Below are 14,872 nucleotides of genomic sequence, written 5' to 3'. Positions count from 1 at the left end.
TACAACTTGTGTCCTGCGAGTAGTCCGCGGTTGCCCCTGGTGACGCGTCTCTCTCTCTCTCTCTCTCGCTCAACACCTCCCCATCTGTCCGCGTCCCGGCCCGCGATTGGCCGGAGAGAACTCATCGCCGCCTCCGATTGGCCGAGCTCACCGTCAGTCATGCGCGTCCGCTATATTTAGCTGATTGCATTATCGGCTCAGGGTTTTTAGCCTGCGGCAGCGCGCGCACACGCTTAAGTCCAAACCGCATCGAAAAGTCCGACGGTCTTTTTCGGGAGATTATTTCCAGGTCAGCTAGCAGGCGAGTGGCTAACTTAAACAGCAGCACCGTGCTGATCTGGGCTTTCCTTCCTCGAGAGAGAGAGAGAGAGAGAGCTTGCAGCGGAGACATGTCTTCAGACGAAGACAGGGCCAAGGAGATTTTGAAGGGTTTCAAACTGTATCCTTTTTGCTTTTGCTAGACGACATTAAGTGTGTGCGTGTGTCCAGCGGTGAAATGTACGCCTCGCATTTGATTAGCCGTAAGCTAACTGGCCAGCTAGCGACGATTCTAAAGCGGCTAAGCTACAGAGCTAAGTGATGATAGTGATGATGATGATTTCTGACGGTGTGGTTATTGTTGGTAACTTTATTTGTAGCCGAGGTTAGATTTGGTTGTCAGGCATACACTGACATCGTTTATAGCACGAATGAAGGGACGGCGACATAACTGTTGACAACAGTGCTTCAGATTCAAAACAACAAAAACAAAAAAACAAAGATAAAACGGTTATCTATCTGTTTGTCTTCTGGCTTTCTTTTCACGGAACGACAAAAAGTGCAGGGAGCTCCCGGGCTCAGCTACAAATAAATTGCTCCTGAAGGTTTTGGACAATAAAGTTTTACAAAATTTCAATATGGCTGAAATGTTAATCTTTCACTTATTTTTAAGTTCAAACAAAAACAAAAGTGCCAAAGGTCAACAGCATCTTTTAGAAAGGTCACAGAAAATGTCAATAACTAATAGTTCCCTGAAGTATACCCAGTTTTCAATTGACCTCTTATCGGCTGTCAGATTTATCCATCCATCCATCCATCCATCCATCCATTTTCTTTTACCGCTTATTCTCACTAGGGTTGCAGGCGTGCTGGCGCATATCCCAGCTATCTTCGGGCGAGAGCCATCAGATTTATTTAAAAAAAAAAAAAAAAGAGCAATTATTGGTCCATCCCTAGTGGTGGTCTTTTGGGGCAGCACGGTGGTTAGACTGGTTAGAGCGTCTGCCTCACAGTTCTGAGGACGGGGGTTCAATCCCCGGCCCCACCCGTGTGGAGTTTGCATGTTCTCCCTGTGCCTGGGTGGCTTTTCTCCGGGCACTCTGATTTCCTCCCACATCCCAAAAACATGCATTAATTGGAGACTCTAAATTGCCCGTAGGTGTTAATTTGAGTGTGAATGCTTGTTTGTTTGTATGTGCCCAGCGATTGGCTGGCAACCAGTTCAGGGTGTGCCCCACCTCCTCCAGGCTCCAGCACCCCTGCGACCCTAGTGAGGAGAAAATGGATGGATGGTTCTTTTGGTGTTACAAACCGCCATTTTGTACCTGCTGCCCGAGGGACGAAGTTGGATTTCTTCGTTTAGTGGGTGGGCCCTAGGATGGACCCAACTAGGCTGTCTATCTGCTTGTAAAATAAAACCTCTACAACCCCAATTCCAATGAAGTTGGGACGTGTTAAACATAAATAAAAACAGAATACGATGATTTGCAAATCATGTTCAACCTATATTTAATTTAATACAGTACAAAGACGATATTTCATGTTCAAACTGATCAACTTGATTGTTTTTAGAAAATCATGAACTTAGAATTTGATGGCTGTAACACATTCCAAAAAAGCTGGGACAGTTGGCAAAAAAGGCTGAGAAAGTTGAGGAATGCTCATCAAACACGTGTTTGGAACAGCCCACAGGTGAACAGGCTCATTGGGAACAGGTGGGTGCCATGATTTCTTCCCTGAAGTGCTCAGTCATTCACAAGCAAAGATGGGGTGAGGTTCACCTCTTTGTGAACAAGTGCGGGAGAAAATAGTCCAACAGTTTAAGGACAACGTACAATTGCAAGGAATTGAGGGATTTCATCATCTACGGTCCATAATATCATCAAAAGGTTCAGAGAATCTGGAGAAATCACTGCACGTAAGCGGCAAGGCCGAAAACCGACATCGAATGCCCGTGACCTTCGATCCCTCAGGCGGCACGGCATCAAAAAGCGACATCAACGTGTAAAGGATATCACCGCGTGGGCTCAGGGACACTTCAGAAAACCAATGTCAATAAATACAGTTCGGCGCTACATCCGTAAGTGCAACTTGAAACTCTACTATGCAAAGCAAAAGCCATTTATCAACAACACCCAGAAACGCCGCCAGCTTCTCTGGGCCAGAGCTCATCTAAGATGGACCGATGCAAAGTGGAAAAGTTTTCTGTGGTCCGACGAGTCCAAGTTTCAAATTGTTTTTGGAAACTGTGGACGTCGTGTCCTCCGGGCAGAAGAGGAAAAGAACCATCCGGACTGTTATGCACGCAAAGTTCAAAACCCGCCATCTGTGATGGTATGGGGCTGTGTTAGTGCCAATGGCATGGGTAAGACACCATTAATGCTGAAAGGTACATACAGGTTTTGGAGAAACATATGCTGCCATCCAAGCGACGTCTTTTTCACGGACACCCCTGCTTATTTCAGCAAGACAATGCCAAACCACATTGTGCACGTGTTACAACAGCGTGGCTTGGTAGTAAAAGAGTGCGGGTGTTAGACTGGCCTGCCTGCAGTCCAGACCCGTCCCCATTGAAAATGTGTGGCGCATTATGGAGCGTAAAATACGACAACGGAGACCCCAGACTGTTGAACAGCAGAAGCTGTACATCGAGCAAGAATGGGAAAGAATTCCACCTACAAAGCTTCAACAATTAGTGTCCTCAGTTTATTTAATGCTGTTAAAAGAAAAGGTGATGTAACACAGTGGTAAACATGACACTGTCCCAGCTTTTTGGGAACGTGTTGCAGCCGTCAAATTCTAAATTAATGATTATTTGCTAAAAACAATCAAGTTGATCAGTTTGAACATTAATATCATGTCTTTGTAGTGTATTCAATCAAATATGGGTTGAACATGATTTGCAAATCTTTGTATTGTGTTTTTATTTATGTTTAACGCAACGTCCCAACTTCATTGGAATTGGGGTTGTAACAAAATAGGTTCAGCTGTGACTCCCATCAGTCTGCTAGGCCCACCTCACAATTTGGTTGTGGGAGTTTGTATTTTGAATGGTTGGGTAAGGCTGCTCAACCAAAACACCAGGCTATAGGATATAACCGATTCAATGTAACGGCGGTAGAACATGGTTAGCAATGCATCAATGTGAAAAGAGGAGGGTTTTCTCGCGTAAATGTCGGTTACCCTCCTTGTACAAAGCTTCCCAGTTTGACACAAAGTTTAGCTTATGGTCCAAAATGGTCCCAAGGTATTTATAATTTCCACGCACTCCATTGTGTGACTTTTTCTGACGGTGTGATGCTCAGCCCTGGGGAATTTCCCAAAATCAATATGCATGCGATTTGTTTTGGAAATGGTGGTGGTTATTGGTAGCGGTGACTGTTGAGGTTCGCGTTGAGGCCGGCACATTATGTGTTCTGGTCCGAGCGATGCACCCAAACCAAAATTCTTGGCCCAAATCAAAAACCGAAAAGGTGACTATGGCAATTATTAGTCAACTTGCATTCATGGCTGCGACTGCAGAGCTGCCGACTGATAGAAATTCACTTCCACAACAATTTGTCTGAATGTCCATATTTTTAAAATGATGTCAATAACATTACTCTGGGACAGTTATTGCAGTATATTATGTAATAGTATAAAATTAATTGTGCATACTGTTCAGTCGCGCAACATAATCATATCTCGTGAGCTAGCGGTGACATACCAATTCATTTGCGGTTTCTGGTAACCAAGCGTTATCGTGTATTACAGTATTTTCCTCTATAAACGCGTACTAATTTGCTATTTTGCTCGTCAAGGTTGGCTAATCTCTGCTATAACGCGGTTCCAGCCAGACCTTTCGTGACAAGTGTGCTGTACCACCCAATCACTTACGTTGACTTCATGCCACAATAGCTTTGCAGTTAGCATGGCTTCTTTGTCTTCCCCCTGTTCGTTCTTCTCGTCCTCCTTTGGTGATAACGATACTTGCCGCACGTGTAGTTTATTTGCTGCCACGGAGGCGATGAGTAGTGACTTATGCTGCTTGGGCCGGGAACGCCAAGCGAACGTTTGCTCCGCATTTAGCTCGGCATCGTATTTAGCCGCCGCGTTAGCTGTAGCTCGGAGGTAGCTGTAGCTCGGAGGTAGTAGGCCTACATAGTTATCAAAAACAAGACAACTTTTATTGCTAAAGTTGTAACATTACAAGAAAAAAAGATGTAATTTTCCAAGAATAATGGCCAAATTTTGTGAAATTTTCAAATTACACAAGCCTTATATTAGATTATGAGGGGGGAAAAAAATTATGATATTATGCGAAAAACAAGATTTGCGGGATTAAAGGCGAAGTATTAGAAGAAAAAATAAAAAATTAAAAATGATCTGAGACTTGAGATGAAATATCAAAACTTTGTATGACAAGAAAAAAAATGAATTGAACAAATAAAGTTGTTGTACTACATGAAAAACATTGTTTTTATGAAATGTATTAATTTATGAGAATAAAGTCCAAATATTAGAAAAAAAAAATTTATTTACGTGAATAAAATCCAAATGTACTAAGCACAAACATTTGAGGAAATACTAACCAAGTTCAAATGTAGTACACATACACGGAAAAAATAAAAGTTTAAAAGCAAACATTTCTTAAAGACGAAATGCAAATGTACAGCACTTAAAAGTGAAATACAACTGAACTCGGGCAGTGATTCATTGGCGTGCCACTAGAGGGAGCCCGCGTGCCACTCGTAGCATCACCGCTCGAACGGTATCAAAAATCAAGTATTCTGGTATTCTGTGCCCGAATACTCGCCGAAAAGTCACGCAAGCTCGTTGCTCATTGTGTGATAACAGTGGGAAAAGTGTGGGTGTTGAGCTCTTTCACCTGGTAAAATGGGGTTTAAAACACCCACGTCACTGTTCGGAGTGACGCCCTTCTGGAAAAGCGTAGGTTGAACCCTTTCACCGCTAAAACGTGGGTGTTCAAACACCCTCATCTCCCCTTGGCTAAAAGTGTGATAGTCCAAGAATTGCGTGAATGCTGGTGTCCTTGCTTCTACCGCTTCCACATTTTGCAACCCATTCGAAACATTTCCCAACTTGAAACCGTTCAGCCGTTTTTTTACGTTCCCCAAATGCCCGCATTTTTGGGTATTCCGCAGAGGGCTGGAAAAAATTGGATTCATCTGTCAATATATTTTTGTATGAATCCATAAATTGGATGAAAAACATTTTTTTAAAATGTCCATCCCTTTATTCAAAAACAAGACATTATCCCAAAATGACAGTGTAGAAAATTCCGTTCCTGGTTTGCTTGGTAACATCGGTCAGAAAATGTTGATGATTCTCTTCCAAAGTAAAAGCAGATGTTTGCAAATGTCCATCCATCCATCCATTTTCGGAGCCGCTTCTCCTCACGCGGGTCGCGGGCGTGCTGGAGCCTATCCCAGCCATCATCTGGCAGGAGGTGGGGCACACCCTGAACTGGTCGCCAGCCAATCGCAGGGCACACATAAACAAACAACCATTCGCACTCACATTCACACCTACGAGCAATTTAGAGTTGTCAATTAACCTAGCATGCATGTTTTGGGGATGTGGGAGGAAACCGGAGCGCCCGGAGAAAAGCCACGCAGGCACGCGGAGAACATGAACCCCGGGTCCTCAGAACTGTGAGGCAGACGCTCTAACCAGTCGTCCACCGTTCCGCCTGTTTGCAAATGTGTTTTAAATGTGTTTTCACAGATAATACATCCGCTTTCATGCACAACTACAGAAATCAGCGACCATGTGCAATTGAGAGGCTGAAATGGGAAGGATTTGGACAATTTGAAGTTGAACAAGGTCTCAATGATTAATCGATAGACTTCTATGCGCATTGGTGATCTGTCAAGCATGTCAAGGAGCTGTCCCGCCACTGTTAAGGTGCCAAAAATTCCCCGTCCAATGTCATGTCGCGTGAGAGCCGTTTATGGATTGGGCCGAATCCTCGTGTGAACCCGAACTCAAGAAAGTCACGATCGCTTCCTGCGGTCCGACAAGCACAGCGGCTGAGTCTGGATCAGTTTAAGTGTGCGTGTTGGCGAGGTCGAGCTCGGGATGCAGTGAGGTAATACTTAAATCCATGATTTGGCAGCGGAACAAGATTTAACGCCTGCAGGAACATTCGATCACATTTACACTGAATCGTCGCCGTGGCTGGAAGTAGTAAAGGCCTCCTGAAAAGGTTTACAATGACCTATTTTAATAGCTATACCCCACACTATGATCCCAAAAGACTTAAATATCAGCTTGCAATGTGACCCTTAAAAATGTATGAACAGATGATTTGATTTGGAAAAAAATGCAGCGAAAGTGCAATGAGGACATGCTAACATTTGGCAGATTTTCAACCATTCATCCGAAAAGAGGCTTCCAGCTGTTCAGTGGCCACACCCAGCTGAGGTTTACGCTCAAACTCAACGTAGAACAGAGAGAGTTACGCAATAAAAACAACCGCGTAGCTTTGCCTCATGAAAGTCCACTTCGCTTCATGCTCGCCAACGATGCAAAATAAAGCTTAGCCTAAAACAGTACAACTTTTCGAAAAAAGAAAAAGTCATTCAGCCACACATTACAAGAAATCAAATGTACATAGTGTACAGTACTACTGTGCATTACTGTTAATGCTTAATAGGAGTGTGGGCAAGATTAATAAGGTTCATACAGCTTTAAAATACGTATAAATAATCCCCCAAATGTGCGGTGACTACTTGCCAGATTTCACCTATTGCGGGGGGTGGTCCGGAACCTAACGAGCGATTACTGTACGCGTCGTTTGAAAGAATGCTGCTAATTTGAAGAATTGTCTTTCCTAATTGTAACAACATAGCTCTACACAAGTAGCAGCTTATGAAAACAATCCAATTGAACGTTGGTTGGCGCGTTGGCGCGGCCCTCAACAACACTTCCAGTTTCTCCCATGGCCGCTTTGGAAAATGGAAAGTGTTCTCCTTTTGTCCTCAGAGCTTCGCTCTCATGTTTGCGTCCCGACATCACACCGACACGGTCGCCTCCCCAGAGCGTGTATTTGTGCTTGCTAACGAGCCCCCAGTGAGCAGCCGTTGTTGAAGACATCATCATCATCATCATCATCATCATCCGCATCCCCATCCTCATCAAGGCTCGGAGTTGCCCACTTTTTGCCCGCTGTGGCGGTGGCGTCCGTGTGTGTGAGTGCGCGGCACGGTGGCTTTGATGCGGGAGGTCGGCTTTAGCAGCCCTTGAGCGGATTACGAGAACCTTGCGAGTCGGCGCACTTTAATGAGGGAAGGGGCGGGGCCATGTTTGATGCCCCGCAGGCCAGTCAGGTGCGATGAGACACAAACCAAAGGTGCCTTTCAAAAAAATAATCCTTTTTTTCCCCTTTTCCCACTTTTGTCCCTATTTTAATAGGATCCTTAAACCATGTAAACATAATGCTCATGTTGTTTGTTTCTTAGTGGGAATTAAAGACACAACAAAATAGAGAATTCTGCTAAATATAGCGACTGAACGTCTCAGTTGGCAACACTGATTGTGCTTTTGTAAACGAGCTCCACTGTGGAGTGGGAGCAGTGCACATTGGCGGGCACACTTTTTAACTAAGCAAGCCACACAAACAAAAAAACATTATGATCATCATATAATAACATAACCCCGGGGAATTCCTCAATACAATCTAGGAACTGCCCAGCGCTAGTAGCAGCCAATCAGATACTTTTGTGCGTCTGTCAGCCCCAGCGGACCCAGACGGATGTTTCTGGAACAGTTTGTCTTGAGAGCGAGTGGACAGCCGACGGTGGTGCTGAGGGTCCTGAAGGGCCTCGCAGATGCGTGTGCGTGACACTAAGTGCTGTCTGAAGGTGACAGGACGCCCGACTGGACACTCTTGGACAATTTCAAGGAGTTTCCGGAAAACTGGCGCATCAGAGACTGTGGCCATTTTGCTCCTGTGTCTTCCGCAAACAGATGAGATGAGGTCAGCATGTGGTGTAAACCCTCTTCACGAAAATTGGCAAATCAGAGCCGTATAAGTAGACCCGAAAGGTAGCCGCTTGTGCCTTTCACACAGAGCCAAGCAAAGCAGGACATTTTCGTGTCTGCGTGCTTTCACACGGCGGCACAGCATCCCACAAACAGATGAGGACAGCGTCTCCCATGTTCCTCTTCTCACAGAGATGAAGTGATGAATGCCGAGTAAAGCCAGTGTGTGGTTGCTCGCTGTCGTCCGGCCATCTGGTCTTGACTGCCGCGGTCCATACAAAGCAGGCGTCAGTGGCAGTCCTCGCCACGCCGTCTTGCGATGATGTTTGTGTCACTTTGAATGAGCGTGCACAAATGATTTGAGAAACATTTAGATTGCACTTTGGCCTGTCCTTTGTCTTCACGTGCCAAGCACAAATTGAGCCAGACCTTACATTTTGGTGAAGGGGGAAAAAAAAAAAAAAGCCTGCCTAGCTTGGCAGTTAGCGCACCCACTTTTGTGATGCACACTGGCGCCACCTACAGGACAGAAATAGAGCAGCGGGAGAGCAGCATGGCTGCAGCGTTACTTCTGAGGAGTACAAAACAAAAGTCTTTGGAGTCTGGAGCATGTTATTTTTGGTACATTTAACGGTTGTTTTTGCCAAGGCGTTCGCCTTTGGCAACGCATTTGGAACTAGGGAGCACACTAATTCCTTGTGGCTCATGAAAGCGATTTTCCTATAATGAGTACTGTACGTCACCATGACCAAGCACACCGGTGTGCTAAGTTTGGATAAAAAGTGGAACTTTCAAACATTTATTGACAACTTTGTACTGTACTGGGTGTTTTAGGCCATGAAAAAAACCTACAAAACAATAATTTTGTACTGTACAGTAATATGGATTGATATGGCCTCAGCAACAAAAAAAAAAGTGCTTCAATATAACGGACAATCGGCTATATCGGACGAACCCCCCGCCCCCTTTCGTCTGTTCTATCGAGGGTCCGCTGTACTTTTGTTTTGTCCACACATTCTTTCCTGTGTGTCCCGATATTTTTATTCCAATCGCAAGTTCGTAACTCTTCACTTCCTGTATGTGTCGCAATTCTTTAGTCCACAAGTTGGTATGCGTCCAAATACTTTTGCATCTGCGTTGTCACTTAACTTCCAGACGTCAGAAACTGGATGAACCTCCGAGATGCCGAGACGGGCAAAGTTCTGTGGCAGGGTACCGAGGATCTCTCCGTTCCCGGCGTGGAACACGAAGGTGCGTTCATTGTCTGCGTGTAAAAGTGCACGTCTGTCCTCCAGGTTACCCACTCCTCTTCCTCCAGCTCGCGTACCCAAAAAGATCCTCAAGTGCAAAGCCGTTTCCCGGGAGCTCAACTTTTCGTCCTCGGAGAAGCTAGAGAAGTTCCGTCTAGAGCAGAAGGTTTTCTTCAAGGGACAGTGTCTAGAAGGTGATCTTCATCCTTATTTATCATCAGCGATAATACAACACACACACCTGACATTAGTGCGTCTCAAACTGGTGTCCACAAAATAATTTACCATAAATTATGTCTTATCCTTTTTTCTTTTTTTTTTTCTCCTCAAAAGTGCATCCCTACAAACCTCGGATATCCAAATATGGCTTATTTCATGTTGTTTTCACAAATCAACACGAGTCTGTCCTAATGTGCTCTGTCGTTTTTATGCATTAGTAACCAGTTTAAAGTGTTGAAAAGAGCTCGAGAACAAATTGATGAACTGTCTTGGACGCTCAATGTCTGTTGTAAAGTTCCGCCATTATTCCTTTATTCTGCAGCAAGCGTACGGCAGTGTGTCGCCTCAAGATGTTTTTTAGACAATAACAAGTGGACAATAGGTTGGGTTAGATACATTCGCGTAAGCCTGTTTAATTCAAAATTGATCGCTGCCAGTGCGGAAGGAAACGGTCAGCCACGAAGGTCAGTGCATGCAGAGTCATTTCCGCCCGTTAAACTGCTTAGTCAGCTCATTGTTTTATTTATTGCATCACTCGTACTGGTGATGTGTCCTATACATTTTAATCAGCGAAAGCGTCATAAATTAGTCAAGCAAGATGGTGTCTTTTTGTTGTTTGTTGTTTGTTTCCCGAAAAGTAGAGATTTTGGCGGTCTGAGGATTTTGCGCGACAGCGACAACTTAGGGATCGGCATTCCGATAAAACAAACATAAGACAATGACTCCTCCCTACTTTCTTGAGCTTTGGGCCAATGAAAAGCTCTGATAGCATCGCAATGTATGATCACATCAATGTGACATTCCCAAATGAAAAACGTCTTTTTCAGAACAAAAGGCTTATTATTACAGAAAGAGTGCTTTTTTTCCCTACAACGAAAGGCAACTTTTTTCGAGAATGTACAGTGAACCCCCGCATATTTGCTGTTCACGTTTTTTTTGTGGACCAGATCCTCAGCTATTTGATGAAAAAAAATGATATATTTGTGCATTTTGTGCTTTTTCGGTAATACCACAAGATGGCACCAGAGCCTTGGCTAACAGGAAATTCGTAATTGGTGTCAAGGAAGTATTGTGGAAGAAGATCTTGATATGTCGGGGAGGAGCTAAGTTTAGCCTGGATTGTTGATGGAAATAATGGAGAGTCCGGTGCAGTTTTCTGCAAATCAAATCTTCTGTGAGCTGTTCATTTAAAATTGTAATGTAGTAAGCAGGATGATTGATAATCTACACAGACACTAAAAAAAAGAAAAGTATAAAATATTTGTACCCATCACATTTGTTTTTATATTCATATCGTGACAGTAAGTTCGAAGTGACGCTATTAGGCTAAAGATGGTGGACGTGAGCTGCGAGTTCTCTTTGAAGGAATTCAAGAACGTTTTCTTGACGCTGGCGATGCGCAGTCCTCAGCATGTTGACTGTGTGTGTTTGTGTGTGTGTGTGTGCACGCGCGCGTCTTCAGAGTGGTTCTTCGAGTTTGGCTTCGTCATCCCCAACTCCACCAACACGTGGCAGTCTCTGATCGAAGCGGCGCCCGAGTCCCAGATGATGCCTGCTAACGTCTTAACGTAAGTCCCTGCGATGTCAAAGGTGAACATTTTCAATTTACAGAGACCACCTAAAAAAAAGAAATTAATACAAATAAAATAAAAAAAGGGGGTTCCTTAGTACCTGTTTTCACTCTCCTGCTGCCAAGAAATGCGAGACTTGTGTATAACATCACTTTGAGGAAAGGAAAAGAAGACTCGCTCCAGTTAGGATGCAAACAGTGCCTGCTTCAAGGTGTTAGTTTGTCACTCCCAGTTGAAGTTTACTGTAAAGCTGACAAAAAAAAAAAGAGTATATTTCAACAGCATATCGTTCAACCAAAGCATATTTCATCTAAGGAAAGTATGCACACTTAAGACTAACATAAAATGCAAAACTCTATCGATGGGCTTACAGGAATTAGGATAGACGTCACAGTCATTCTAAACGTTCAAACAACAGCTAGTTTAACACACACAGAGCAGCAATGTATACAAATCGAGCATAAAACAATACTCACGGGTATAAATGTTCTCGGTTCCGTGAGAACGACTGCTACTTTTTGTCAGTTTGATTTTCTCTGGGACCTTCTTGAGCCTCTTCTTCTTGCCGGTAGCTCATTCATTGCCGTGGACGTCTATACTCGTCGATTGGAATCCAAGCGTTGACTGCTACCGACGTATACATTGTTCAAGAACCTTTGTCAACGGGGAGATGTGCAAGGCGCCCAGCTTGTCTGTGAAACTTACTGCAGCTTTGTAATGATGAACAGATCCCTGTAGATGGCAGCGTTGCATCGCTTTGGATTTGAGATCAGCACAGCTGTTGAGTAGAAGATCAAGATTAGGTGGCTTGTCACGTCCACTATGAGCGTGAGAAATGCCAACACGTCGGAAGCTGTTATGTTTAGGGACCTGACTCTAACCGAGAATTCATATTTATGGTATAAACATAGCATGTGACTGAAAACTATTAGCTTCAAAGTCACTGTTCTACTTCTTTCTTTTCACAAAAGTTTGTTTTGCCCAGAAATAGGTGTTTTTGCTGCCGATTACTAAAGAACGGAAACAATCTTTTTTTTCTGGCGTAAGACGAGAGTGGAGTCTTTCTTTTGTTACGTTTGTCATGAAAGGCAAAATTGTGTGAACTCTAAAACGGCTGGCAATATGGAAGTTGGTTAATCACGCTGCATCTCTTCCAGTCGAGCGCAGAGCAGCTGCACAACGCTAAATTGCGACGAGTCTGAAAACGGAAAATGCCATCAAAAGCGATCACTTAAAATCTGTGGCTGAAACAATGAACCGCAATATAGCGGGGCGCTTGGCTCGGTAAACTGATGCATCATGCGATATCCCTGCATTGTTGTTTTTTGTGTTTGTGCGGTCCAGCGGCAACGTGATCATCGAGACCAAGTTCTTCGACGACGACCTGCACGTGAGCACGTCGCGAGTACGCCTCTTCTACGTCTGACGTCTCGCGCCGCCGCCGCGCTATCGTCGTCCCGTCCCGCCGGCGACAAAGAAGGCCACGTGACGTGCTCAGCGGCGCGGACGCCGGCACTTTGTGACTGTAAATACACGAGCACTGATCCCAAGTCAGCCAGACGCTCCTTCTGTGCTTTTAACAAACAAACGAACGAACCTTTCTGTTTGGTTGCATTGACTCAGGAACAAAAATGTTTTTACGCTTACTTTCCTTTTCACGAATAAACCTTCTTAGAGCTCATGAGACTTTCTGTAGAACATTCCATGGCAGACGCCGGCTGCTGGGACTTCTTCTCGTGTCAGTAGGTCCACGGTTTCCCTCTGGTGGTCTCTGTGAGGCCCAGTATGGAAACGACAATGTAGGTCAGGGCTGGGCAATCATATTGTTTGCTTCGATGGAACATTTTTTCTCAAATTGTTGAATTAAAATGTATATTTTTTTTGATTGAAGTTTTTGTTTCAAACATGCAGTACAAAAAGCTGACCTGAAAACGATCTCAACAGACAATGTGAAGTTCAATGTATAGTTAAATGTATTTATTCATTTTTTCAAAATTCATTTCTCATTGAATTTATTAATTGTGAATAATAAAATAAAATAAGCAGTTCATTTTTTTCAATTTTAATCAAATGGGGGGAAACAAAGTAAAATCTACATAACCAATTATTCAATAAGAAATGTACAACTTATTTTAATTCAGTTAAAAATAAATAATAAAAATTCAAGAATCAATAAGAGTGGAGTCCCGCATATTCGCGGTTTGGCATGAGTGGAATTTTTGGAGGAACTTCTATTCCGTTATTTGCGGAACCCTCACCTTATCTGCATTATTTTTTTCTCCATGATTCGCCACTTATGTTTTTTTCCCCCAAAAAAGGTTTGGGGAAAAAAAAGGTTTTTATTGCAGTTATGAGCATCAATTATTTGCGGATTTTCAATAACAGGGGTCTACTATAGCTTAATATTAAAAACTTTTACATGCACTTGCATTTTATTATCTACAGATGACCTAGCCCAGACATGTTTAATTAGCTAATTGGTTAATTACTTCTAAGTTATAAATAATACAATTACGATATGATAATGCAATTTTATTTTATTATTAAAATAAATTATTTTACCTATACAGTAGACCCCCGTATATTCATGGCTTGGCATTCACACATTCATCTTTTTGCAGATTTCTTTTGGAATCTGTCCCCTCCTGCATATATATATATATATATATATATATATATATATATATATATATATATATATATTTTTTTTTTTTCTGTACAGCCCCCCACTCTAACAAAGAATGAGAAGACCCATGTGTCAAATGAGGACCTGGAGCACAAACGTTTACCCGCCCCTGACCACGAATATAAATGTCTACAACGAAACATTTTAGGCGACTTCTGAAGTGTGACGCGTCCTCGACCAATCAAATGTCTTCTGACCTTTTTGTCAGCCAGGTGTGGATTTGATTTGGTGTTGCCATGACGACACATTCTTGGCTGTGCTCCCCCTGTCATCTGGACCAGACTGGCATGTTCCATAGTGTTGTTGCGGTACATTCTGTATATTGTCATTTTTATTTTTTGTTAGCTGCTAACTCAACCGTGTAATATAGACTTGTGTTTTAATAAGACTGAACTTGTGGATTAAAATCCATGTTGTTGTCATACGTGTGCGTGAGTGTACTGGCTCGTTATTTTATATGTGAACACAAGTCAATACATTTTAAAATAATTAGCTATTTAGCCTTGAGATACAAGTTGAAAGCATTCTGTGACCATGGTCGTCTCTCAAATCATCTTTCCCCATCGAAATTAATGCAAAAGCAATGAATTGGTTCCAGCCTCGTACAAACTACACCCACAAGTTTTGTTCTTAATAGAAATTGCACTTGACAGTATTGTGCCGTATAAAAACAAAGTATGAACATTTGTTTTGCAAAGCAGGACTGTACCTAATGTTTTGTTCGTCCTTGTTCTTCTTCTTTGGTGCCTGGTTTGGCGCTTGGCAAACCAGCTTAATGTTGCATTAGCGCCACCAACTGATACTGTCCTTCCACTGCACTGAAACTCATGTGAATTGTTTGCTATCGCCATCTAGCGGTGAGGGTCTGATTTTTTTGTAAATACGGTGGCCCTTTCCTCTTA

At 43.2% G+C, this 14,872-nt stretch overlaps 1 protein-coding gene and 1 long non-coding RNA gene across 3 annotated transcripts; one reads left to right on the top strand and one right to left on the bottom strand.

Moving 5' to 3' along the window:
- The first annotated feature begins 179 nt into the window (after nucleotides 1-179).
- Nucleotides 180-14,394, top strand: pde6d (phosphodiesterase 6D, cGMP-specific, rod, delta). Of its 2 annotated transcripts, none has more exons than XM_061780013.1 (5): nucleotides 180-439; nucleotides 9,407-9,495; nucleotides 9,563-9,688; nucleotides 11,176-11,281; nucleotides 12,629-14,394. In XM_061780013.1, the coding sequence occupies exons 1-5, from the start codon at nucleotides 390-392 to the stop codon at nucleotides 12,708-12,710; spliced, it is 453 nt and encodes a 150-aa protein (XP_061635997.1). In that variant the 5' UTR covers nucleotides 180-389; the 3' UTR covers nucleotides 12,711-14,394. The 2 variants fall into 2 exon arrangements, with proteins under 2 accessions (XP_061635997.1, XP_061635998.1); XM_061780014.1 differs by having other exon boundaries at nucleotides 9,400-9,495.
- On the bottom strand, nucleotides 11,154-12,067 carry LOC133481091 (uncharacterized). Its single transcript, XR_009789453.1, has 4 exons — nucleotides 11,990-12,067; nucleotides 11,761-11,911; nucleotides 11,385-11,534; nucleotides 11,154-11,289 (listed from the first exon to the last, which is right to left on the bottom strand). It is a non-coding gene; the product is annotated as an uncharacterized LOC133481091 (long non-coding RNA).
- Nucleotides 14,395-14,872: the final 478 nt, after the last annotated feature.

Source organism: Phyllopteryx taeniolatus, chromosome 7 (genome assembly GCF_024500385.1).
Source record: "Phyllopteryx taeniolatus isolate TA_2022b chromosome 7, UOR_Ptae_1.2, whole genome shotgun sequence".
NCBI lineage: Eukaryota > Metazoa > Chordata > Actinopteri > Syngnathiformes > Syngnathidae > Phyllopteryx > Phyllopteryx taeniolatus.
This window is presented reverse-complemented; position numbering and strand designations above follow the sequence as displayed.

Coding starts and splice junctions, on each gene's coding strand:
- pde6d (XM_061780013.1), top strand. CDS start 390: ATGTCTTCAGACGAAGACAGGGCCAAGGAGATTTTGAAGGGTTTCAAA. Junction 9,689..11,175: donor CAAGGGACAGTGTCTAGAAG/GTGATCTTCATC, acceptor GCGCGTCTTCAG/AGTGGTTCTTCGAGTTTGGC. Junction 11,282..12,628: donor ATGCCTGCTAACGTCTTAAC/GTAAGTCCCTGC, acceptor TGTGCGGTCCAG/CGGCAACGTGATCATCGAGA.